The sequence below is a fragment of the Mustela putorius genome, unplaced genomic scaffold (assembly GCF_011764305.1).
Source record: "Mustela putorius furo isolate JIRA1106 unplaced genomic scaffold, ASM1176430v1.1 tig00000228_pilon_pilon_pilon, whole genome shotgun sequence".
Classification (NCBI taxonomy): domain Eukaryota; kingdom Metazoa; phylum Chordata; class Mammalia; order Carnivora; family Mustelidae; genus Mustela; species Mustela putorius.
In genome coordinates this window covers 38,076,538-38,102,336 of record NW_025421322.1, presented here as the reverse complement: position 1 = coordinate 38,102,336, position 25,799 = coordinate 38,076,538, and the positions used below count along the sequence as shown (strand labels likewise).

The 25,799-nt window shown below is 47.3% G+C and overlaps 1 protein-coding gene across 3 annotated transcripts in view; it reads left to right on the top strand.

Moving 5' to 3' along the window:
- The window catches only part of TRAPPC9 (trafficking protein particle complex subunit 9), a 487,526-nt gene that overhangs the window by 299,834 nt on the left and 161,893 nt on the right, over window positions 1–25,799 (top strand). For all 3 annotated transcript variants that reach the window (XM_045078162.1, XM_045078161.1, XM_045078160.1), the window contains one exon: window positions 10,982–11,124. In XM_045078162.1, the coding sequence (XP_044934097.1) occupies window positions 10,982–11,124 (143 nt within the window). The remainder of the gene's footprint in view (window positions 1–10,981; window positions 11,125–25,799) is intronic.

The window sequence follows — 25,799 nt, the reverse complement described above, 5'->3', positions numbered from 1 at the left end:
GAGTGGACCAGGGAGCTTCCACTATGAACCTTCCACACGCACAGACTTCCTTAAGTCTTTTTTCAAAACACGGAAGCGAAGATTAGGGAAGGAAAAGTTGAATGCACTCCGTGCTTTAATGACTGGAATGTAAGTTTTGAATTTAAATACAGCTGGCATTTTAGCTACTTAACTATCGTGCACATTAAATCATTCTGTTTAAGTTTCCTTACCTATAAAAAAGTGGATAATGGTTACAATTTTTTTAAACCTCACTCAGGGAAGTACATAGTTTACTGGGACACCCTCCCACTGTTTATCTGGTAAACTTAAATAAGTTTAAGATAAGAAGCTGGCTACTTAATCCTCACTAACAAAAAAGGATCCTTCCTTCTCTGTGAATTGAGCCTTCCGGATTCTTGAACCTCTCTAGAGTGAAGCCATAATCGCATTCCAGCTGTCTTGAGTAAATGAGCTCCACGTTTTCAGCCTCGGCTAACAGACCACACAGCCTCGTGCCTGTCCGAGCAGCAGCATACGGTGGAAGCGGAGGGATTGGCATCCCATTCTCTAAGGCTAGAAGGCTGCTAGGGACTTCCCGAAGGGGTGGTGGTGTGAGGGAGGGTGCCGGGGCTCCTGAGATCAGAGAGACACTTGTCACAGATACAGTGTTCAGGAGATCTCATAGCACCTTTGGTTTGGGGCCAGGATTCCCAGGTGGGGATTTGAGCGCCCTGTCTCTTCCACACGGAAGTCCTCCGCTTCCCGTGAGTACCAGGTGCCAGAGCCCAGCGTTGGAGTGCTGTGAGCTCCGGCTCTGCGGACCCCAGTTGAGGTGGGAGCAGGCCCGCTCCGAAGCGTGCGCTGTGCGCTGTGCGCTGTGGTGGGGGGCACGGGACACTGCTTGAGGAGGAGGGCGCCCTTCCCCTGACTCTGACGGTGGCAGCTGGTGACGTGATCTGACAGAGTGAGCAGGTACTGGTACATTTGGTTTCCGACCAACACTGCTTTGTGGAGCTCCCTCTCTCCTTCCTTAGTGCTTCCGCTTCACTTTCCCAAGGCCACTGGTGTGCCTGATGCTGGGTGTTTTCGAATAAGCACGGCCGCCTCTCTCTTGAATCAGTTGCTGTGTGTTCTTCCTCTCCTCCTCCTCCTCCTTCCCTTTCCCTTTCTTCCTCTTCCTCTTCCTCTTCCTCTCCTTCCTCCTCCTCCTCCTTCTTTTGCAGCTGGTCCCCCAGCGGTGACCAGGGTCACAGGTCCGTGTCCTCGCATGCCGGGTGGATCATTGGCTGGAGGTGTTCTGCACACGCACCACTGTCAACCCAGACATGCCTGAGACCTAGCCAGCTGGAAACAATTCATATCCGAAAGAGCTGCACCAGAATAGTCATGATTTGGAAAAACTGACAACACCGAATGCTGGCAAGGGTATAGAGCAACTGGAACTCTCTTATGTTGTTAGCTGGGGTGTAAAATGGTCCACCTAATTGGGAAAACTGCAGATTTTATTAAACACAATCTACAGCTGACCTAATGACCCAGCAGTTTTACTCCTAAGTGTTGATCCAAGAGAAATGAAAATACATACCCACAAAAAACTTATACGAGAATTTTTTTTAATAGTAGCTTGATTTTTGTTATTCTCCAGTTGAGAATAACTCCAATGCCTATGACCTGGAGAGTGGATACGCAGATTGCGGTGCATTTGTACAACGGAGCTGCTGAACAGGGAAAAGTCCATGCTTGCAGCTGCCATTGTCTGTGTCCGTTTGTACGCTGACACGGATGAGGCCGGAAGACACGTCACACAACGGAAGCCACTATAAAAGAGAACACGCTATGTGGCTCTATTTATGTGAAATCCAAGGGAGAGCAAATCTAACCCATGGTAAACAATTTTCAGGAAGATGGTTGCCCATGAGAGTGTCTGTCTTGGATTAGAAGGGGCACAGTTGCCCTGGTTGGTGGAAGTTTCTGTATCTTTATCAGGCTGGCAGTTATAAGAGGAATATGTTTATCAAAATTCAACTGTGCACTTGGCTGTACACTTTCCATGTACATCAGGTGCACCTTACATCAGTAAGGAAGTCTGGCAAGCGTGGGACCCGAGCTGGTAGATGTGCTCTTTGCCCTAGTGTGCATGAGCAGTTAGGACAGCGTACGGGTGAGCCGTTGAGCACACACACTGAAGATGGCGGGCCCCCAGGTCCCACGGCCAGGGAGGGTTGTTACGCATGTGCACGGGGGCGGGGGAGTTCAGATGAATCTGGCCTAAGTTTGGAACTTGAGGTTTCACCATAAACTCCCAGTCTGTGGAACTTTTGTTATCGTCATCCATACACACACACCGGTGTCTATATAAAAATAGATCCGGAGCTAGGCGTCCACGTGCGTGCATGTGCACACGTAGGGACAGGCATATGCACGCACCTCACACTTGTCCACTGAGAAAGCCTCAGAGCAAGAGCGTCTTAGTAGCAATGAGCCCATCTAGGAGCCGATTCTTGTTACCATTGCCTCCCACAATGATCTGATCTTCTCCAAAGAAATGGCTGGTTTCCAGGGCAGGGAAAATAGAGGATGATCCCAGGACATCCTTTTGTTCTGTAAAGTAGGGGTTGCTTAGAGATCCGGGAGGGCATGTCGCAGGGCACAGCAGCCAGCCCAGACGGATGCCAGGCCTGGGGTAGTCACGCGTCAGCAGAGTCATGGCAGTAACAGATTGTAACCCACTGGATGAAACAAGAAGCCATTAATCCATCCGGATATTAACCATGTAAGTGGGGAAGAAAAATCTCTTACAGTAGATTGGCATCTAATAAATATGAAATGAATGATGACGTTAGAAGATGATGGGTGGGCGCCGCGCTCGTGCGTGTGAATTTAGTGAGGAGTGAGGTACTGACCAGTTCTCCAGTGCATTTCCACACAAACTACTGTTAGTAGGGGAAGAAGAGGAACTAAACAGAGGAGGACCCTTGCGGCCATTATCTTATATTTATCTATATATTTATATGAAAGAGGCTGACAGAATTCTAAAACAGTTTGATAAAAAACAGCACCAGAGACAGTGTGCAACTGTGAAAAATATTTGCAGTTTATATCCCAGGCAATGAGTGATTCCCTTAATATATAAATAAAATATAAAACCTGTAAGTCTGGAAGAAAAAGGACTGATAGGACACTTTTTAAAAAAAGGTCAAGTGCTACCAACTAACACTTCACAAAAACAGATATGAAAACGGTGCTTTCTTTACCCAAAATCAGATTTCTGACTTGGTCTTTAACGGCCCCCTCCACGCGAACCTGGTGTCCCAGCCCTTCTCAGCCACTGAGGGGCTCCTGTGGCCGTCGAGTACCACCGTTTCCATAGCTGGTGTTGCTCTAACCCATTCCCGCGTTATCGTGGACGTACGGTTTAATTTGTAGTCACTTGGCATCTTTAAGGCATAATTAACACTGAAGAAAGACTTTGGCTGAAAGTGCTAATTAACTGGAAAGTAATGGTATGGCTTTCATTTGTATGTTTCATTGACCTTAAGTAAACCACAGGGCTGGTCTCTTGGGAATGAGCCCCAGCTGGGACCTCTGGTCCTGAGTGTTTGACTTATTAAGTGGATCATATCACAGCTATTAATCTTACGTCCTATCTCAGAAATAGAGCAGAAGGAAATCTGTGGTGACAGGTCCAATTAAGGTCTTTAAAAATTAGAGATCTGTATCTTAGACATATAAATTAGGATAGTGTACAAGGGTGATGCTTTCTCTCTGGCAAGAGCCTTATTTAGGTTAGAATCATGAGACATTAGTAATACAGAGAAACGATAATAGTTCATTTAGGAACTGGTGAGAACCTTACGTAGTATGTGGCACAACTCTGATTGTACAGCCGAGGATATGGGGACCTGGAAGAGGCGTATGACTTTTCCAGGATCTTGTGACGTTTTAATTGCAGTAAACCATAACTTCACTCAACCATTTTTACTGTAGAACCCGGGAATCCTGGCGCAGCACGTTTGTACGGAGACGCGAGCAGTCCCACATCGGTGTGGCCCACTCTCTCACTTGCAGTCTTTAACTGTTTGCAAGTGCTTGTGTGCTGTTGAGTGGTCAGAAATCAGCTTCGAGTGCAAATCGTTTTCTGCAAAGTGCAGCCACACTCACTGTGCGGCTTGGCAAGTTTGGACAGAAGCATATCCCCTGTAACCATCACCACCAACACCTTCATGATGTAGAGCACTCCCGCTCCCCCTGGAAGTTTCCCGGACCCTGTCATAGCTGATCCTTACTTGCCCCCAACCCCAGGCATCTGCTGATCTGCTTTTTGTCCCTGCAGACTAACCTTTCCCAGCATCTCCTGCACGTGCCAGCATATGGCACAGCAGACACTCTTTACTCGGGGTAATGTCTCTGAGATCTCGCATGGTGTGAGTGTCGGGACTTGGTTCCATCTTCTTGCGGAGTCGCATTCCAGTTTACGGATGCACTATGATTAATCTGGTCACCTGCCTCTTCTTGGACATTGAGGATACTTCCAGTTTGGGATTATTATGAATAAAATTTCCATAGGTATTTACATACATGCCTTCGTGTGGATATGTGTTTTTATTTTTCTTGGTAAGAGTTTTACTGCTGAATAATATGTTAGTTCTTTAAGTCTGTAAGGAATTCTGACTAGTTGTTTTCTAAAGTGACTGTGCTATCTTCGGTTCCCACCAGCAATTTCTGAGCGTTCTAGTAGATTCCTTATAAGATTTTTTTGTTTTGTTTTGGTACATGGTGGTGTTGTCTGTGAGCAGATAGTTTTTACTTCCTTCCTGACATGTATGTCTTTAATTTCCTTTTCTTACTTTATTGAACTTGCTAGGATCTCAAGTACAATGTTAACAAGAATAATGACAGCCATGCCCTTGCCTTAATCTAGTTTACCATGAGATGTGGATTTAAACTGCAGAAGTTTTTCATGGCGCAATTTGTAGGTTGAGGATCTTTCTATGCCTAGTTTGTGGAGATTTAAAAAAAAATCTCAAGTTGGTTTTTAATTTTGTCAGTTCTGTTTTCTGATGCTATTGAGATGATCATAGGGCTTTCCTTTCTTGTCTGGTAGTAGTCTCTTAATAAGATGAATGACATGAATGGATTTTCTGGTGTTATACCAACCTGGCATTGTTGAGATAAAGTTACGGGATCATGATGTGTTTTTCATCGTATCTATTACTGAACTTAAAATTTTTACATCTAAATTCTTGATGAATATAGATCTGTGGTTTTCTTTCCATGAAAACTCTGTGTTATTTTAGTATTTGGGTAAGACTTCCCTCATCAAAAGAAGGGGGAGATTTCCTTTATCTTCTGAAGGTGCTTGTATAAAACTGGTATTGTCTCTAACCCGGGGTTTTGTAGAATTCAGCGGGAAAACCACCTAGCCTTGGGCTTCCTTTAGCAGAGGGCAGTTTTCAGTTGTGAGTCCGTTGTCAGCAGTGGACATGAGGTGCTCAGGTTTTCTATTTCGTCCTGGTTGCATTTGGTAATGTGTTTATTTAAGTTGACTCTATTGGCACTAAATTGTTTGCACTATTTTATTATCCTTTTAATGTGTATAGAATCACAGCTGGCATTCATTTTCAATATTGGTAATTTCTTTTTTTCGATCAGTCTAACTTAAAGGTTGGTGACATTTACTGATATTTTCAAGAATTAGACTTTGTTTTTCTCTATCCACTTTCAATTTAGTAATTCCTAATTTTGCCTTTCTTCTGAAATGTCCTTCCTTCTTACCCAACTCCTGGCCTTCCAGATGTGATAGTCTTCGGTATCTCCATATTCCCTAGGATACTGCTCTATACCATAGAGCAGTTTATCTAAAGATGTCCCCAGGCTTGTGTCTTGAGCTCAACTTGAGTTCCCGTAGGTGGTGTAGTACCTTCTGCCATCTTCCTTTACACAGAGTAGACGTTTGCTTAGGGTCAGGGGGTGAGCGGGTAGATGGATGCATGGATGCTCTTCAGAGCAGTGTGCAAAAATGGCAAGAGAGCAGGCTGCGTAGCCATGTGGCTCTGCATTTAAATCCCTGATATGCTGCTTTCTGGGCATGTGGCCCCGGCTCTTCTCCTAATAGTCCCGAGCCTTGCCTATGCAAACAGGACTTTCCTTGTAGGACTCTCAAGTACGTTGGCGCCAGTGTGAATAGACTTATCATGGTATTTGGTACCTAGTAGGTGCTCAATAAAAGGTAGCCACTGAAAGACCTTTTATTTTAGCTCACATAATAAGTTGTATGCCCAGAAAATTTTTTTCTTTAGCTTCTTACCCGTTACTGATTTCTCAAATAGTATTTTTTCCAGGTAAGGACCACAGCATACTCTGAGAAGGGAAAGTCTTAGGGTACAGTAACACATTGCTTCTCATTATTTTGTGATTGAAAAAAAAGTTGGAGCATCCTGTGTCTTTTACCTTACCAACCCACTTTCTGGTTTTATTAAAATATTCTAATTTTATATTGCCAAGGAGTGTTTTTTGTTTTTTTTTTTAAGGAAGGAAGAAAGGCAGTAATACTCAACAATTATACAAAATCTTTAATTTGCTTGATATTTATAAATTATCTTCCCTGTAATCCTGTCTTTTTCTTGGTTCTTTACAGAGCAAAAGACCTAGAAAGAAAATAGAAACACAGACTATTTCTTCTTTGTTTTATAATGCTTGTGTATCCCCATGAATTTTTTGCTGCCTTCCTAGGTGATTTCTACTACATCACTCCCTGGATGTGACGCTTAAGTTTACCTTAAATAAAAACAAAGTCCGTGTGACATTTGTGTACTTCATGGAGTTGAGCATTTCAGGGCCGTTACTCAGAATGTTTGTTTCCCTGACCACCATGCCTGCAATCTGTGAAAACTACCATGTATATGTTGTTTGTTGGGTGGGCTTTCTGGGTTAGTGACTTAGTTCAGGCATCTGTTAGCTCTCTCCATGTTTACTGAGCTTTCTGAGACCCGGGACCACACCCGACTCGTCTCATTTTAAGCACAGAACCTGGCGCTCAGAGAGTACCCAGAAGTGTCTGAAAGGATGAATGAAAAAAATAGACCAAACAAATAGAAATCAGTTGTATTCAGGAAGCTGTTACAGGAAAGCTTCTTGGGGGCGGTCCTGGGGGCACCTGACCTGCCTTCAGGTCAGGGTCCTGGGGTTTTAGGATCCAGCCCAGCGTCGGACTCCCTACTCAGGGTGGGGGAGTCTGCTTCTCCTGCTCCCTCTCCCCTGACTTGTGCGTGCTCTCTCTCTTGCTCTCTCTCAAATAAGTAAACAAATAAAAATTAAAAAGAAAGGCTTATTGGCTTATTGGGATGTGTGTGTACGGGGGTCTTGTCATTTGCTGATGATGAGGGATTTTTCAAAAAGCATAAGAAACATTCACAAGAAGCCAGCAATCCTTTTGGGTTGATAGAGCAGTACTTTCTGCTACCGAGAAAGGATTTGGGATTTGGGTGAGTCCAAAATATGATCTTTGGGTATTAAAAAATATTCTGTATTTTCTTGAGCCTTTTAAGTGAGGAAGTGTAGGCATCCTCTTGTATAAGACATGGATTTATTTCATGTTTATGTGGGTGGAGAGAATCAGTGGAGGCCTTCCTGGTGGTACAGAAGTTGAAGGGCACCTGTAAACCTCTAGGTGTGAAAGACACCTTGAAGAAGAGGGGTGGGAAGTGTGCTTTTAAAATGACAGCTTTTAAAATGTCCTTGAGCGGACGTTTCTCCAAAGCCAATAACAAAGGGCCCATCAGCGCGTGAGAAGATGCTTGGTATCACTAGTCATTAGGAAAATGTGCCTCAAAACCAAAAAGAGATCCCACTTCACACCCCTTAGGAGAGTTCTTACAAAAAAAAACCTAAGAGACAGAAAATAACAGATGTTGACAAGGATCGGAGAAACTAGAACCCGTAGGCACTGTCGGTGGGGACAGAAGATGTAGCAGCCGTGGAAAACGGCACAGTGATCCCCACGACGATTAAATGTATGTACATAAGTGAGGACGCAGAGGGCCGAGAGTGCATCTCAGGACCGCTGTCTCCCCGTGTTCGTGGCCGTGTCGTCCACGGCAGCTGAAGGGTCAGAGAAACCCAGGTGTCCCTCAGCAGATCCGTAAACACGATGTGGCCTGTATGGGCCGGGGCGTGTTCTCCAGCTTTAAAAACAGACCTTCTGACACCCGTTACACCACGTGCGACCCTTGAAGACATGAAACTGATAGAAACAAACCAGTCCCAAAAGGACAAAAGCTAGGACACTTTTTACATGAGGTTCCGAGAGTCCTCTCATTCGTAGGCACAGAGCGTGGCGGTATCCAGGCCTAGGGGAGGATGGGGGTGGGGGCAGGTTAGCGTTTCTTGGGGATGGAGTTTGGGTTTGGGAAAATGAGGAAAAATTCTGCCTGCAGATGGAGAGCAGTGATGGTTGCCCAGCTGTGTGGGTGTGCATGCCACACAGCTGTATGCTTGGCAGTGGTCGAAAGGGCCCTTTTTATTATATATACATATAATGGTGATAGAAAATGGGGAGGGGGGAGGAATAGCCCTAAAATCCACTTCCGGTTTCTTCCCATTTTAAGCCATGTTGTGTCCGGGTGTGAGACGGCGAGGCTCCAGCGGGAGAAAGGATGTCTCGGAGTTGAGTCTCTTTGCTCTGCTGCTACATTTTCTCATCAGATCTGCGCTGAGCTGGGTGTTCCTTATTGTCCCCGTGTCACAGTGGGGCCGTGGGCTGGGCGCGGAGGGGAGGCATGGCCAGGATCTCGGGGAGCCAGAGGGCTGCCCTGAGCCTAACCCCCACACCCGCTGCCCGCACCCGCGCCCCGCACACGCTCCGTGCTGCCCCGCAAGTCTCTGCAGTCTCTCGGGAGGGTTGCTGTCCTCCCTCGGGTGCCCCGTCACTGATGGCAGGCCCATAGAGGGTGTGTTCTTCATTTTAAAAAAGTCTGTAGCTGGGGCTGCTTCTCCTCTGGGAGGAAGAAATAGGTCAATGAAAGCACAGACCAAAGGCCAAACATCGTCTTACCAGGAAGGTTTATGGGAATAGGCTCTTGAACCTGCAGCGGAAGGCAGGTAGCTCCTCCTCCTATCCTTCTGGAAGCTTGGCTTCCCTTTGCTCTTCCCAGGTGATGGGATACGCACGCCTTACCGGGAGCACGTGGCTTTGCAGCCCTGGCTGGCCGTCGTCCGTGCCGCCCCCGTTTCTCTGGGCTCTGTGTGCTCTGACTTCCACGAGCGTCGTCCGTGCTCAGCTGAGGGCCAGACACGCTACTTTCTCATGCCCTTGCCCACGGCTCGGCCGCGGCAGTGGGCGTTCTCCTGGTCCTCCGGGAGGTCTGCCTGCTCTGGATTGCCGTGACTCTGCCTCTCGTCTCTTGCCGCCAGTGCTCCCTAATCCGCGGTCATGAAGGTCGGCTTGTTTTCTCCTTACAGTTTACCAGGAAGCTTTTGACAGAGAGAACCAGATGGGGAATACTCAGTTTTGCTGGCCACAAATGGTCCATGTCGTCCGTTTATTTGGCATTGCTGTTGCTTTGCAACCTTTGCAAGCTCTAAAAAGTGCTCCCAGGCCCGTAAGACCGGCTGCGGGCCACATGCGGCTCCTGGGCAGACTTTCCTGATGCCTGTGTTGGGGGCTCGCTGTGGAAGGCAGAATCACTCTGGCATGCAGTTGAGCTGGGATTGAGATTCTGGTTGCTATAGTTACGTGGGTGCACCACAGGCTCCAGAATTCCTCGGGTGTTGTCTTGTATGGGGGAGTGGGGGAGCAAAGTAGGGGCTGCCGAGTGCCAGGCGTTTTCCCAGCACGGACCGCCCGCATCCTCTGCCCCCCTGCAGGCCGGCACCCCCAGTGGGCTCTTTCCACACCTTTGCTCCTTCCCCGCTGGTACCGGTGGCGGGAGCAGACAGGCCTCCCTGCTGTCCTCGTCCCGCACTGGGCGCCTGGGTCCGCCGGGTCGGCTCCGTTGGCGCCCCTGCCCCTCCCGCACATAGCGGCCGTCTCCACCGAATATCTGGCGGCGATATTCATCCGTGGCTGAATGGGTTTTCCAGCCCGGCTCAGTGGTGGGAGACCCCCAACAGCGCTGGGGTGGGATTCTGGCTCTCTCGAGCTCCAGCCCTTCGCCCCGCTAGAACGGGTATTTATCTCTGCCTCGGCATTGGCGGCTCGTCCTCCAGAAGCTTAGGGTTTCGCCTCGAAGGAGAAAGAGGGGTCTGATTGGGGATGAGAGGGGAGTGTGGGGCTGGGGCTGGGTTTTGGTTTCTTAATCTTCCTTTAGTGGCCGCTCACCCCCTTCCTCTGTGCCTGGGCTACTGCGGGGCTCCTCCGTTCTCCTGCACCCTGGCCCGTCCTCCGTGTCTCTGCCCAGGGAGGCCCACGGCGAAGAGCCTGCAGGGGTGGGAACTTGTTCTTGTCTGGGCTCCCACGAGGTCTTAGCCATTAGGAGAGCCTTCACTCAGCCTCGAGCAATTCGTTACCCTTGAGCCGGCCCATATGGTGGCAGGCTCTACGCTTGCTCACCAGGTGTCCCTGCCCTTCCCTTCTAGAAGGGCCTTGTACCTCCTTGGTCTTTTGGCTCCGTGGTTGCCCCATGACCCCATCTCTTGCAGGGTTCAAGGAAGTTTCACGGGTTTGTAGCTTGTCGGCTTTACTGACTGTTGGCCTGGGAGCCATACTCTACCGCTCAGAGACAAGCGCCCCCTCCCGCACCCCCCTCATGTTTAAGGGACGCTGACGGGCGGGTGTTTTTCTCTCTCAGATGCTCTATGCACCGCAGAAGACTTGGAGAGCCCTTTCCATTTGTGTGTCTGGGACATGTTAGCGTAGACACGGGGCCATCGGGAGGACGGCACGGGCGCCGGCTAGCAGAGCGGCCCAGCAGGTTCTCCCCAGCCTTACTGAAGTGAAGCCTGCCTCCTGGGAGAACGCTGATCTGATTGTTAACGTATCATCTTTTTTCCATCATTTTAGACCCTGGAAGCTATCCTGAATTTCAAGTACTCTGGAGGGCCGGGCCACGTGGAAGGATATTACAGGAACCTCTCCCTGGGGCTGCACGTGGAGGCCGAGCCGTCTGTTTTCTTCACCCGAGTCAGCACTCTGCCGGCAACCAGGTAAACGGAGCTCGGCTCCATCGGCCTTTCTGTAGCCTCTGGCAGTACTGCCTCTGGAGTTCTGGCCTCTGTTGATCTCGGTGCCGGCGCTAGTCAAATCCAAACCATCGCGCCCCGTTGCTCAGCCGTCCTGGCAGTGGGTTCTGCGTGAGGAAAGCAGGCGTCACACAGAAGTGCCTGTGAGTGGTTGGGCTCTCCGCCTTCTCAGATGGCCTCACGGTGATGGTAGGGCTGCAGCGTGCGGCCTGTGCTTGTCGTTGTATGGGGCGCGTTCCCCACGCATTGCCCTGAGCCGCCCTGGCTTCTTTCCGGTTCAGTCTCCTGTTGGTAGGGGGTTCGGCAGCTAGCCCCATGTTCCGGGCACTCCTGGGGGAGTCCTACGTCTTTTTCTGTCTCACTGCTGGCATCCCAGTAAAACTGGGCCCCTCCAGGTTGTCCAGCATCTCGGCATCTCCGTGCGTGGAGCTCCCCGCCATCTGGAGCACTGGCCGCTTTCTGCCCAGGGAGCCCTTTTTACACCGAAGTTTTCTCTCCTACTTACTTCTCTAGGCCTAATCTTCTTTCAGGGAAGAGAAATCAGACAGAGTATATACTCCAAACCCCAAAGTGGCCAGAGGTCCTAGAGGCGTTTTTCTGGAAGGTGGGAAAAGGCCAGTTTCCCATCTCCAGCTTAGACTTAGGCTGAGCTGGGAGTGATGAGGTCCGAACACAGTGGAGGGTATTCCTGCTGCTCAGATGCTCGAGCCCACGGCCAGCAGCGTGTGGACAGCAGGTGCTGGTTAGCACGGGGTACTCGTCTGTCTTCGTGTCCAGGGGCGCCTTTCCTACGGGCTCAGGACGCAATGGGATAGTGCTGTTTATTCCTAGCAGAGTTGAGGCAGCAGCGGTGACCAGCCCCTCTGGTCTCCAGCTGGGGAAAGAGCATCACTGGCGGCAGCTCCTCCTCTCCAGTGGTTCCTGTCCTCCCCAGGGTAAGACAGACGGGTGTTGCTGCCCCTGTTAAGGTTGATAGAAAACTCCCTTTAAAGTGATACAGCCCCAAATAAGAAGTGTAGTTTTAGTTTATAGGAAAGACTATTTTTCTTCCCAGCCATTGGAGAACGGCTTCACAAGAATTAATGGCTTAGCTCGGGCTTTTTAGCATTACATTTCATCATCTGTCACTTTTTCAGTCCGTGGAGTAATAGCCTTTCTTGCCGAGGCTCGCCTCTGTTTTGAATTTGTTGTATAAAGCATCAAAGCGCTTGGCCCAGGGGGAGCTGTGGCCAAGACTGCTGCCAGACGCTGTTCCTGCTCCAGTGTCTCCGGCCCTTCCTGCGCGTTAGGGCTGCTCTGTGATGTACCTGCCACGCTTCCCTCGCATCCCCGCGCCGCCTGCTGCTGCTGCTCATATAAATAGTTCCTGGAAGCAGCACAAGTTGTCACTGAGTTGGGTTTGTTCCCCACTCTGGATGTCCAGCTTGCACGTCATGGCCCCTGCTGCTCTAAGTGACAATTTAAGATGAGAACAATGGCCCCACGTGGAATGGAGCGGACACACACTTGCAAGAGCCGGTGGTTAGCACAGGGCTGCTTGCCTCCCGAATCCGCACCTGCTGAGCCAACCCTTTCCTGTTGGCTTGCATGGTCGTCTTCCTGCTCTTGGGATGGAGACTGGATTTCTCCTAATCCTTCCTTTCCACCCCTGCCAAACCTAGTCCTCTCCAGATCCTGTGCGTTGAGCCTCTGAAAGGTCTCCAGATCGTCCCCTGCCTTCCATTGCACATCTTTCTCTTAAACCCTTACTCTGGTTTTGCTCCCACATCAACCTGTAATTACAGATGTTTCCACCTCACTGTCTGGCTTAAAGACTTTCCCAGTGCTTAGGAGATAAAGTTTGAGGTCGCTACTGTGATACTGAGGGTACTGAAAAATTTGACCCAGACCTTCCTCTGGAGCTCCAGTTCTGTTTATCCCCCAGTTCTCCCAACATCAAGTGGAGACTCTCCCGCGGTATGTCAGGACAGTTTCCTACAATGTGCCTTTGCATACATCCTTTTCTAAAACTCTTCTTAAACTATCATTCTTTTACTTAACCTTCTGGAAAATGTTTGTTGGCCATTAATGATCTGTGTCATCATTTTTTGTTAAATTTTCCTGAATATAACTATACAGAGTGGGTTGGTCCTTCTCTGGAAGTACTTCTATACTTCTAATAAAGTACTTACCAGACTGTGCACCTTTAAACCATCACCTTCAGTGTCTCATTTATTCTTAATATCAATACCTCCAATGTTTGACATGCTATATAAAGGATTCAGTGGGGTAAGAGATGGATAGAGCTTTGTCCTTGTGTTTCATCAGCCTGATAAAAGCTCATCAAGCAGGAATAATACCAAATGGAAACACGGGTCTATATTAAGGAATGTTGAATCCCAGAAATAGAAATAGCAAGTGAATAAATACCAAAGATTCTTCCCTTTGCTTAATTTCTTTAAGAGACTGTTGACTATTTAAAGAAAAAATAAGAGCATTTAATTTTGTAGTGCATATCATATATAGAAGTAAAACACTCAACAGGAAATAGCACAGAGAAATGGAGGGGAAATGGAGTAGAGGAGAAATGGTAGTTCTTACATGCTGTACATTACCACATTCTAGCTTCAGCCATATCATAAGTTAAAGGCACATATTGCACACCCTTCAGCAACCACATAAAGTGTGAATCGTCAGTCAGAAGACAGAAGATGGGTTACTAAAAATGCTTACTCAGAAAACCAGGCAAGAGGTGACAAGAAAGGAGTAAAGAATTAGGAATGTACAGTCAAATAGGAAACAGATAGCAATGTGGTTGACTTAAATCCAATGTACCAAGAATTATATTAAATGTAAATGGACTGAAGACTGTATTTAAAAGTGGAAGTTGTCAGATTGTATTAAAAAAAGGACTAGAGTCAATTACATGTTTCCTACCAGAAACTCAAAATTACATACAGTTGAAAAGCACAAAGATTGGGGGGAAGATATGCCACGCAAACAGTAATCATGAGAAAGTTGGCGTGGGTATGTGAATATCAAACAAGTAGATTTGTAGTAAAGGAGAAGAAGAGATAGGGTAATGTATATTGATAGATGGATCAAGTCATCACGAGTATGTAAGCCTAAATGCAAATGTACTTATAACTTCAAAATAAAACTGACATCTCAGGGAGAAATGGAAAATGCCACAATTACAGCTGAATATTTTGACCCCCGTATCTCAGTATTTGATAGACAAGCAGGCAGGAAACTAGCACAAATATAGGAGACATGCACAGTTCTGGTAAATAATCCCAGCTAACTGTTATTTATAGGATGCTAAATGCTTTTGTTAGAAAAGTTGAATGGTTCAAAACACAATACAGAGTAGTTATCATTGAAATAGAAAATGAAAAAAATATGTAAAGTCAATGCAACCAAAAGTTGATTCTTTGGGAAGATTAATAAAATTAATAAACCATAGTCAGGACAATCAGAATTAAAAAAGAAAGCACTATTACTAATACTGTGGATGAATCCTACAGATCATGTACACATTTAAAGAATAATAAAAAGTATTTTATGATAAATCATATTCCAATAAAATTTACCAATGGAAAATGCGTTAAATGACAAAAATTACTAAAGTTGACATGAGATGAAATAGAGTCCCTGACGTAGTCACATATCAGTTAGAGTTTAAAGTCTTAATTGACGTTAACTTGAGGCTCAGGTGATTTCACTATGAAATACATCAAGCTTTTAAGAAATAAGTAATACCATTTCTACAAAAATTCTTCCAGAAGTAGGAAGGGAGGGAATACTTCCAGTTTTCATTTTATGATGCTCTCTTCACCCTGATGCCAACCAAATCCAGGGAGAGACATTGTGAGAAAGTAAGTGCTGTGACCAGTGTGCATAACTGAAAAACCCAGAACCAAATGCTAGTAAGTCAGCTCCAGCAGTAGAAGAGAGAACACGGTGTGGACAATTCAGGTTTCATCCAGCAATTCAGGTTTCATTCCATGGTCCTTTGACCATGGAAAAATCAGTCCATGATGTTACTCTACCAACAGAATAAAGGCCAGAAATAAGATGTCAACTGATGGGAAAAGACCCCTCTGACAAAATTCAACAATTCTGATAGAAACTGTCTGTAAACAAGGCTTGGAGAACTTCTGCAACCTAGTCTAGGGTGTCTACAAACCCGTAAATTACATAGTTGATTCTGTACTTAATTATGAAGGCTAGCACTGTTTCTCTAGGCTAGCATCAGTCAAGGTAAGTATGTTTGCTCTTGCCAGTATAGTCATTACTTTTCTGCCAGTTCTATCTAATCAGAGCAACGAGATGAGAAAAGAATGAGCGCTGTAAACATTGGAAACGCTGAATAGTTATTGTTTGTTTGTGTGATACGTGTGATCATTTACATGTAGAGCTACCAGGAGATCTACCATGCCAAAGAGATTACCAGAACTAGTAAGTCAGGTTAGTCAGATTGTAGGATGATGCCATGTTATATTCAGAAACCAATTATAGATTTATGTATTAGCAATTAATTTGAACATGAAATTTTGAAAATATTTATATTGCAGCAACATATAACACATAAGGCTAAATCTTTGTACATATGATCTCTACCTTGAAAATGACAAAACACAGGTCAGGGAAATTAGCACTTAAAAAAATTGGAGCGGTATACCATGCTTATTGATTGGAAGAATCAATTTTTGCTAAGATACTAGTTTTCCCAAATTGATTATAAATTCAGTGCAATTTCAATCAAAATCCCAGCAGGGTTTTTTTTAAAAATATTTTATTTATTTATTTGACACAGAGAGAGCGATCATAAATAGGCAGAGAGGCAGGCAGAGAGAGGAGGGGGAAGCAGGCTCCCGCTGAGCAGAGAGCCCGATGCGGGACTCGATCCCAGGACCCTGAGACCATGACCTGAGCTGAAGGCAGAAGCTTAACCCACTGAGCCACCCAGGTGCCCCCCAGCAGGATTTTTTTTTTTTTTTAGTGCAATTGACATGTTGTTTTAGAAATTATTTCAAAATGGAACAGGCTACTGCCAATGGACTAGACACAGCTTTTGACAAAAAAAGAAGTTGGAAGGTATAGGGTATGATTTTAAGACTTAATATAAAGTTAGAGTAATTAAGAGAGTGCTATTAGATAGACAAGGGGATTGATAGATCATACTAGGTACTGTAGAAATAGACTTTCTCATATACGATCAAATGCCTCTGTTTAAAGACTTACTTATTTGAGAGAGAGCACAGAGGGGAGGGGCAGAGGGAGAGTCCTGATCAGATTCCATGCTGAGCGTGGGGCCCATCATGGGCCTCGATCTCATGACCCTGAGATCAGGACCTGAGCCCAAAGCAAGATTCAGGTGCTTAACCAACTGTGACTGCCACGTACTCCTGATCAACTGACTTTTAGAAGGTATGAGTAGAACTTCTTATGGAATGAAAACATCTTTCAAGAAATCATGCTGGAAGAACTGAGTACACATCACACACAAAAACTCATTTGAGATAGATTCTAGATCTAAATGAAAAAAACTTTATAAACCTTTTAAAAGAAAAAGTAACAAAGTATCTTGGTAACTTTGGTGCAAAGATTTCTCAGATGGGATCAGAACCTACTAACCATAAAACAGAAAGCTGATTAAATGCATTTTATCGAAATTAAAAACTTTACGTCATCAAAAGGCAGGCTCCATGCTGGGAGAAAATGTGTGTTACACACGTGTGCAACAGAAGTCTTCTATCTGACGTACGTAATGAAGTCTTAAAAATAAACCCTAAGAGACAATGGGCTGAAGATTTGAACAGAGACTCACCAAGGAAGGTATACAGACGGCCCACGCTCACCTGAAAGTACTCCGCATCATTCATCATCGGGGAAGTGCGTGGTAAAACCACAATTCGATGCCACCGTCTACCCGGTAGCGCTGCCGAACTTAAGACTGACCACATCTGGTGCCGTTAAGAACGTGGAGGGGCAGGAGCCTTTGTAAATCACAGGAGAGTAGCACAGCACACGTGTCGTCTGGCCATTTCTCGCCAAGTGTGATGTCTGCCTACCCAGTGACCTTGCAGGGGCCTTGCTCAAGAAATATCAACATTTGTCTTCACAGAAAGACTCCTGTAAGAGTTTCCGTAACCGCTTTCTCTGTAGTAACCCCAAACTGGAAGCCGCTCCAGGTGCCAGTCAGCAGGGCACGTGTAAACGCTGCAGTGCATCCTGTGCGGGGGGACATTCCTCCAACAAAGTGAGCCACTGGGACGCGCAGCAACACCGAATAAGCTCAAAATCGTGATGCCAACCGCTGCGCAACCTCATTTATGCCTGTTTCTAGTAGAGCAGGAGCAGAAGTCTGGACCGCGGCGGGCTGCAGGCTGAGGGGGAGCAGGGCAGGGACGGACTTGCAGGGATAGGGTCGCTGTCCCGCTGTGCCTGGGACTTCCCAGGTTTTAGCTTAGAAATGCCCTTGCCCTGGGAGAGCCCTCGGTGCTGGGCAATCCCAAGCAGGTGGTTGCCCTAGAAGGAAGAACATCTTTTGAGTTGTTGAAGCCTTATGTATCTTGGCGGAGGTGAGGTTGCAGGATTGTAGCAAATGCGTACATGTATATGTAACTGGAGAGAACACCTGTTTTGTTTTGTTTTTGTCTTTATCTGGAGAAGGCTGGGAATACAGCCTAGGAGATGAAAGTGTCTTAATGGTTGAAGAATGAGTAGGGTTTTACCAGCCATTCCCTGGGAAGAATGGCAGAGGGTTGCTAACTGTTGTTTCCGTTTCCTTGGCCAGATTTTGAGGCCTGTGCAGCCCACAGTCTGATTACCAGTCCTGGGGCCTCAAAGCTTGGCACCCGTGGCTGTGGTAGGGCCACAGGAAACTTACGGAACGACTGAACGAGCGTAGGGAGTCCTTGATTTAATGGTTTGACTTAGGATTATTCAACCCTGAAATGGTGTGAGAGTGGTCTGAACTTAGTAGAAACTGTTCTTGGAAGTTGGAATTTGGTTTTCCCGGTCCAGTGATATGCAGGTACTTGCTTGTTATGCTGGGCAGTGGTGGGGAGCTGGGGCTCCCAGACAGCCAGTGATTACGAGGGTCAGTACCCTGCAGACTGAGAGCTGTTCTGCACACACACGGCCCTTCTGTTTGTGACTTCCAGCGCAGTGTTCAGTAAATTACGTGAGACGTTATCAAATGGGCACTGTGAGATGTTTTTGCCGAACTGTGGACTAATGTCAGTGTTCTGAACACATATAAGGTAGGCCAGGCTCAGCTGTGATGCTCAGTAGGTTAGTGTATCAAATGCGTTTTGGATTATGATATTTTCAGCCTGGGATGGGTTTATTAGGGTGTTAACTGCGTCATAACTGCAGATCTGAAGATGCAAAATACGAAGACTACACTTATTCCCTTGCCTCTGGTGTAAAAGGCATGACTTAAAAAAAAAATGATTTAAGCTCTTTTTTCCTTAGAGACCCATATAATTGCACGGCCTGGAACTTAGCAGAATTATCATGCATTTAACGCGGGCACTTGGTTTTTCAATATTTGCCCTTCATAGAATTTGATGCGACACGGTGTGTTGTTTTTCATCTTACTCCCAGATGAAGATTTCACTGTTAGCGTCTGTCATTTTCAAGTCAAGTGTCCCCAGAGATGGCTTATTTCAACACACTTGCGTTCTAAATAAGGTCCAGAGAGGGCATGCGGTTCACCCGGTTCCTCCCAGCGTGTGACATGGCTTCGGGGCCTCTGCAGCACACACAGCTGCGTGACCTCCAGTACCTGGAGCCTGGGCGGAGACTCCAGCTGCTCTTGGAGCAAAGGGAAGCCAAGCAGACATCGGAAGAGAACCGTCGCTGGCACAGACCGAGCCTACGCTACTCTACAGCCGAAACGCACAGGGATGGGAAGCTGTTGTGCTCCCTGGGTGGTTTCAGTGTCTGCTGCTGTCATGAACGTTGATGACGTAGGCAGGTTTTCTCACTGGTGGTTTTCAAATGTTAGTGTTTTGGGAGAGAGAGGGAGGGATATTCTATTTACTCAGGGTCTGCTGTATTCTAGAGGGTCCTGGGTCTGGGGCTCAGTGCCCCATAAAGCCCAGAGAACCCTTTGTGGGGGGCATTGTGTCAGGAAGCGTGGCCATAGCCTGAGCCGACTGTCCACAGGGAGGAAGTGTGGGGTGCACTGGGGTCTCTGCCAGCTGGTCTCTGAACTCGGAGCGCTGGGCTCTTCATTCGGCCCCTTACCCCGCCATGTCCTTGGAGGTGGCCGGCTCTCCCAGGTCCGCCTCCTGCCCCGCCGAGCACTCAGCGCGGCCCTGCTCACCTCACCGGGCTGAGGGTACAAGCGCGTTAGGTCCTAGAGGACGCAGATGTGTTCTTGACAGCAAAGCACAGGAGGGCAGGTGGGGTTCCGTGGCTCTTCCCCACAGCCCCCCAAGGCTTTACATAGGTCTCAGCTGACTTCCATTTAAGAGGTCAGTTACGTTGAGATTCACAGAGTTGGCTGGTGTGTTGCCAGGACCAGACTGAAATGGATCAGGCAGCGCCGCTCCTGTCTCCGTGCCCAGCTTTCCTCCTGCCCGAGGAGCAATTTCTTTCTAGCCTGTTAAATAAATGATCCGATCTCCTACATTGCTCCTTGGAGCTGTGTGAAAAATACCGTCCCCTGAGCGGGGCGTGGGGTGTGATCATTATTACATTATTAATAGAAATCATGCCACTTGACACAGCACAGCACTTATCTGTGGCCATTTAGGAAAATTCCGTTTCCTCCCACGGGGTAAGATGGCTCAACTCTGTGGGGAACTTGTGCTCACAGACCCATGGTGTAGGCATTCTTAATGTTGGGTTGTATCATGGTAGGTCTTTCTCACCTTGCTACATTTATTTATTAAGTTGCTTTACGTTTAACCAGACTTTAGAATTTTAACAAGCCCCGGGATTCAGAAGGAAGCGTGCCCGTGTCTGATTTCAGATGTTGATGCCGTTGCTTATTTGCACTGTGGTCTTGAGCAAATCGTTTCTGTTGCTACCGAGATGACACCGATCTCGCAGCGTTGTGGTGAAGTTTTAAACGTGTCCATCAAGTGCTAACATAGTGCCTGTCTGGAGGCAGCGCGCCGCAAAACATGGTTGGCAATGTTCTTGCTTGTGTGTGCCCCTGCGGGTTCCAGCTCTGTGCCAGACTCTGGGGGTGAAGGGGTGAGTCGGGCCTGTGAACGCACACAGACTTGCTGCGACGGGCCCCACGGGCTTCCTTGGGGTGTCCCTCCTCTCAGCATGTTCGAGCGGCAGGTCCGTCTGCCTGTCCCCCACCTTACGGCCAGCTCTCTGAGGGCGAGCACTTGTGGATGTGCTGCTGTCTCGGCAGCATCTCTCCAGTACACCATTCAGTAAATGTCGCTGTGTGGATGGGAGCAGCACGTGGTGGAAGCCGGAGGAGAACAGTTGGACTTGGCTTCGGGGGTTACAGGAGACGTGACACTAGTTCTCGGGGGGCGGTGCAGACAGGACAGTGCCCGACCTCCCCTGTGACAGGGAGTGATTGGGGGGGGGTGCGCACACCGAGAGGTGGGGTGGGCCACGGCCACTGCTGCTGGGGGTGTGTCTTAGCCTGGCTTGGCCCCGCCCACCCAGCATGCCCCAGAGAGCGGCTGCGTCTTTCGTACACACGTCCTTGTGACCAGTTACCCCGAGGGAGCAGAAGGCTCGTTCCTCTTCCTCTCCTGAGCGACAGAAGGTGAGACGGTGTTTGCAGTTCCGTTGGTCTGATTCAGTCCCAGGTCAGGTTTCTTTTTTTTTTTTCAATTTATTTTGAAATAGTTACAGATTCCCAGGAAGTTGCAAAAAAATGTGCAGGGCAGTCCTGTGCAGCCCACACCCCCTTTCCCAGGAGGACAAAAAGTGTGTCTGTGGTTGGGAAATGTAGAAAATAAATACTGAAAAGAAGGACTTTAAGGGCCAAATTAAGACCCTTGTAATATTTACTGAACGTTCCAAGTTTTTTCTAACATCCAGGCAATAGCAAGGTATTTGATGTCAACGAGATGTAATAAGTGTGAGAGGACTGGTCCCCAGATAAAGGGCTCCTGGAGAGAGTATGTTCAGGGCTTGGCGCCGGGGTCCGTGCTCGCGGAGCCCGCTTCGACTTCAGCAGGGACGGCCCTGCTCCCTCTGGGGAGCTCCTGTCCTTCAGATGCTGCTCTCGGTCATTGCTTCCCATCTCACACCCTTCTGGAGGATGGCCAAGCCCAGGGAGGGGGACTCGCCTTCTTGCCCTATGGGAGGTGCAGGGGGCAGTCCAGCCAGGGAACCTATGCCGGTGGGCCACGAGACAGGGCGGCCCACCACTGCCTCGGTGACATCTCTTCGGCAGTCCCCCCAAGCTCGGGCTATGAGGCATGACCAGGGGGACAGGAGGAAGGCTGCCTTGCTTCTTGGAGAACCTGTCTGGCTGGGGTTGCCAGCCACACACAGCCCCCAGCCTCCAGGTGCATGGCCGTCAGCAGTCAGCATGTCGTCTAGCCCACCCCACACGGCGGCTTGTGTCCTCTGAAATGAGGAGCACACCTTCCGTTGTCTTTCCGACTTCTTTTTTTTTTTTTTTTTAATTTTTTTTTCAATTTATTTATTTTCAGAAAAACAGTATTCATTATTTTTTCACCACACCCAGTGCTCCATGCAATCCGTGCCCTCTATAATACCCACCACCTGGTACCCCAACCTCCCACCTCCCCGCCACTTCAAACCCCTCAGATTGTTTTTCAGAGTCCATAGTCTCTCATGGTTCATCTCCCCTTCCAATTTCCCCCAACTCCCTTCTCCTCTCTAACTTCCCATGTCCTCCATGCTATTTGTTATGCTCCACAAATAAGTGAAACCATATGATACTGGACTCTCTCTGCTTGACTTATTTCACTCAGCACAATCTCTTCCAGTCCCGTCCATGTTGCTACAAAAGTTGGGTATTCGTCCTTTCTGATGGAGACCTAATACTCCATAGTGTATATGGACCACATCTTCCTTATCCATTCGTCTGTTGAAGGGCATCTTGGTTCTTTCCATAGTTTGGCGACCGTGGCCATTGCTGCTATAAACATTGGGGTACACATGGCCCTTCTCTTCACTCCATCTGTATCCTTGGGGTAAATACCTAGGAGTGCAATTGCAGGGTCATAGGGAAGCTCTATTTTTAATTTCTTGAGGAATCTCCACACTGTTCTCCAAAGAGGCTGCACCAACTTGCATTCCCACCAACAGTGGAAGAGGGTTCCCCTTTCTCCACATCCTCTCCAACACATGTTGTTTCCTGTTTTGTTAATTTTGGCCATTATAACCGGTGTAAGGTGATATCTCAATGTGGTTTTAATTAGAATCTCCCTAATGGCTAGTGATGATGAACATTTTTTCATGTGTCTGCTAGCCATTTGTATGTCTTGATTGGAGAAATGTCTGTTCATATCTTCTGCCCATTTTTTGATGTTTGCCTGTTTCATGTGTGTTGAGTTTGAGGAGTTCATTATAGATCCTGGATATCAACCTTTTGTCTGTCTTCGATATCAGCCACAGCAACTTCTTTCAAGATATGTTTCCAAAGGCAAAGGAAACAAAAGCGAAAATAAACTTTTGGGACTTCATCAAAATCAAAAGCTTCTACACAGCAAAGGAAACAGTGAAAAAAACAAAGAGGCAACCCACGGAATGGGAGAAGATATTTGCAAATGACAGTACAGACAAAAGGTTGATATCCAGTATCTTTCCGACTTCTGACATGCTATGCACCTGTAGAGGCCAGCAGGTGGGGCTGAGCCCATCTTGGGCCGGAGCAGCTGGACATTCCTTCCATCTAGACTGGTGTTGGCTCCATGTGTTCACGCTCTCTGGGTCCGGGTGCACTGCCTCCCAGGGACTCCCTCCCAGTGTTGTGTTTCTGCTCACAGGTGTGTCTTCAGGGGACTTTCATATCTTACTGATACGTAGTATTAAACTATTAGTAAAGTCGATAGTTTTAAGTGATCCATATTTTATCAGAGAAGAGTATATCATTAAATGTTGCAAGCTGATATTTGTTTTGTATCAGCATACCTGCTAAAGACAGTTAAAGTTTTCCCATTTAACAAAAAAATACATGAATATATTTTAAAAGTCTCACGTATAAACTTCAGTGAAATATGCCTATGTCATGGAGCACAGGTGGCTCAGTCGGTTACATGTCTGCCTTCGGCTCTGGTTGTGAGCTTGGGGTCCTTGGATGGAGTTCGGTGTCGGGCTCCCTGTTCGGCGGGGGGTCTGCTTCTCTCTCTCTCTCCCTGCTCGTGAGCTCTCTCTCAAATGAATTTAAAAAAAAAATCTTTTTATAAAAGTGCCCGTCATGTTTGATTTAGGGACGGAACACATGCGTCAAGGTAGATTCCATAAAAGCAACAGTTGGCCAAACTTTCTTTGCAACCTTATGTGTAGAATTCTTGCATTTTGCATTTTTTAAGTTTCCTGGTTTGTTCAGTCATTGTGAAGTGAATCTGCACGGTGACGCACGAGGTGACTTCAGGTAGTTATTTGCGAGTGCTTCTCTATAGGCAGTCCTGTTCCCATTCGGCTTGCCGTCATTCCCGGAAAATGAAAAGCCACATTGGACGTGCTCATCATTATGCATTGTCTTCGTGAGGCACAGGTGTCTTGATGTGCCCAGCTCACAAACCTGGTGACAGTCACCTGAGGCTCAGTCACACACTCCCCGGCTCCTGGCTCTTACCCACAATGTCTTCTGCGTACAGGCCAGGTGATAGAACAGACACTGAGTGGAGGGGTCTTCGCAGCCCCTTGGTGCAGTGCCAGTCTGTTAGAGAGGAGCCAGTGCTGTGACCGAGCCCTGAGCACATTTCTCTGAATGGCAGTGGCTCCTCGGCGTGGGCGTCCTGGCCCCTCAGCCTCTTACGAGGGTGCTTCGTATTTGAGCATCTTCACTGAAACGTCATGTACGCCCCATACGGTCCCTGCACTCACACTGTATGTTAGTGTTTTTCGGAGAGTAGAGTTGTTCAGTCATCACTGCAGCCAAATCTAGAACTTTCCATCCTCCCAGAAGAAGCCCCACCCCCATTACCAGTGGCTCCCATCCTCCATCCCAGGCAACTGCAAACCTCTGCTCTGTCTCTGCTTATCTGTTCTCAGTGTTTCATGTAAGTGGAATCATACGGTCTGTGAATGTCTTCTTCCTCTTAGCATAATGTTTTCAAGGGTCACCCATAGTGAAATACTGTCCTGCCATTCGTTTTTACGGCTAAATAGTTTTCCATTACTGGGATACACTCCATTTTGTCCATTGTTCATTTGCTGATGGACACTGGCTTAATTCCTTTTGGGAGCCGATACGAATAATACTGTTTTGATATTTTATGTACCAATTGGTGTGTAGATACTGTTTTCATCTCTCCTGGGAATGCCTGGGGTGGAGTCATTGGATCACACGGTAACCAGATTTCCTCATTAAGGCACTGCCGGGCTGGAAGGCCAAGGGGCCGCACCATTTTGTGCTTGCGCTGAAGGCTCCGGTTTCCGCATTGTCCTGCTGACGTTTGTTGTTTGGTGTCTTTGTAATTACAGCCAACCCAGGTCGCTTCTCCTATAGGGACGTTTTTTGAAACATATTTAAGAACTTACTGACTGGAAAGTTAGAAACAGAGATACTTCCTGCCATCCTCAAACTGGGTATGGATTTTTTTTTCTGGAAAGAAGACAGACTAGGAAAATAGGACGTCTTACAGGATTTTGAGAAAGGGCCACACGAATCTGGCCAGCGGTGTGTGTGGCCATGCCTGCCTGTTTTGGTTTTGTGTTTGCTCACTTGACTGCACTCCCTGGGATGACCGAGCATTAATGCTGGGAGCCTGGGCGGCCCCACGGACACGACTGGATTCTGGGGGTCAAGGAGAGAAAGAGCCCCACTTACTTTCTGGTTGAGGCTCAACAGGTTTTAGATAAGACTCACACCTTGGCGTGGGAAATTCTTGTGCTCGCTTTTAGCTGAGTCACCATGGAATAATTAGCTGCGATTGTGTTGTTGGCAGGGCTGTGTGCCTTCCCTTTGCTGACACCGCTGAGCTGAGAGCAAGCGCCACCTCTCGTGTCTGTGACATCACGTCCAGTCCTTTGTCCTCCTTGGAACTTAACAAGGCACCTTCACCTATTTTTCCATTCACGCCTCCTAATAACCTGATGATAAAGACATTCTTGTCTCCCCCGGGGAAACTGAGGCTCAGAGAAATTCAATGACTCGCTTAAGATGTTACAGCCATCAAGCTACAAAACTGGTATTCACAACAAATTTTATGCACGAAAGCTCATCAGACTTATGATGTTAATTTTTAAATTGCAACAATTAGAAAAATTTAAATTGGCATACAATAAAGTTGACTTTCTGGTGTATAGTTTTTTGAGTTCTAAGTCACTTGTACATTCATTGATTCACCATAATCAGGATAAAAAAACAGTCTATCACCCCCCCCCAAGTTTCTTCATTGTGCTACCCTTTGCTTACCCTGCCCCACCCCTCCACAGGTGTCCATTGATCTGTTCTCCACTGGGGGCTTGACTTTCCCAGATGGTTATGTAAATGTAACCATGCTGTATGTAACCTTTTGAAA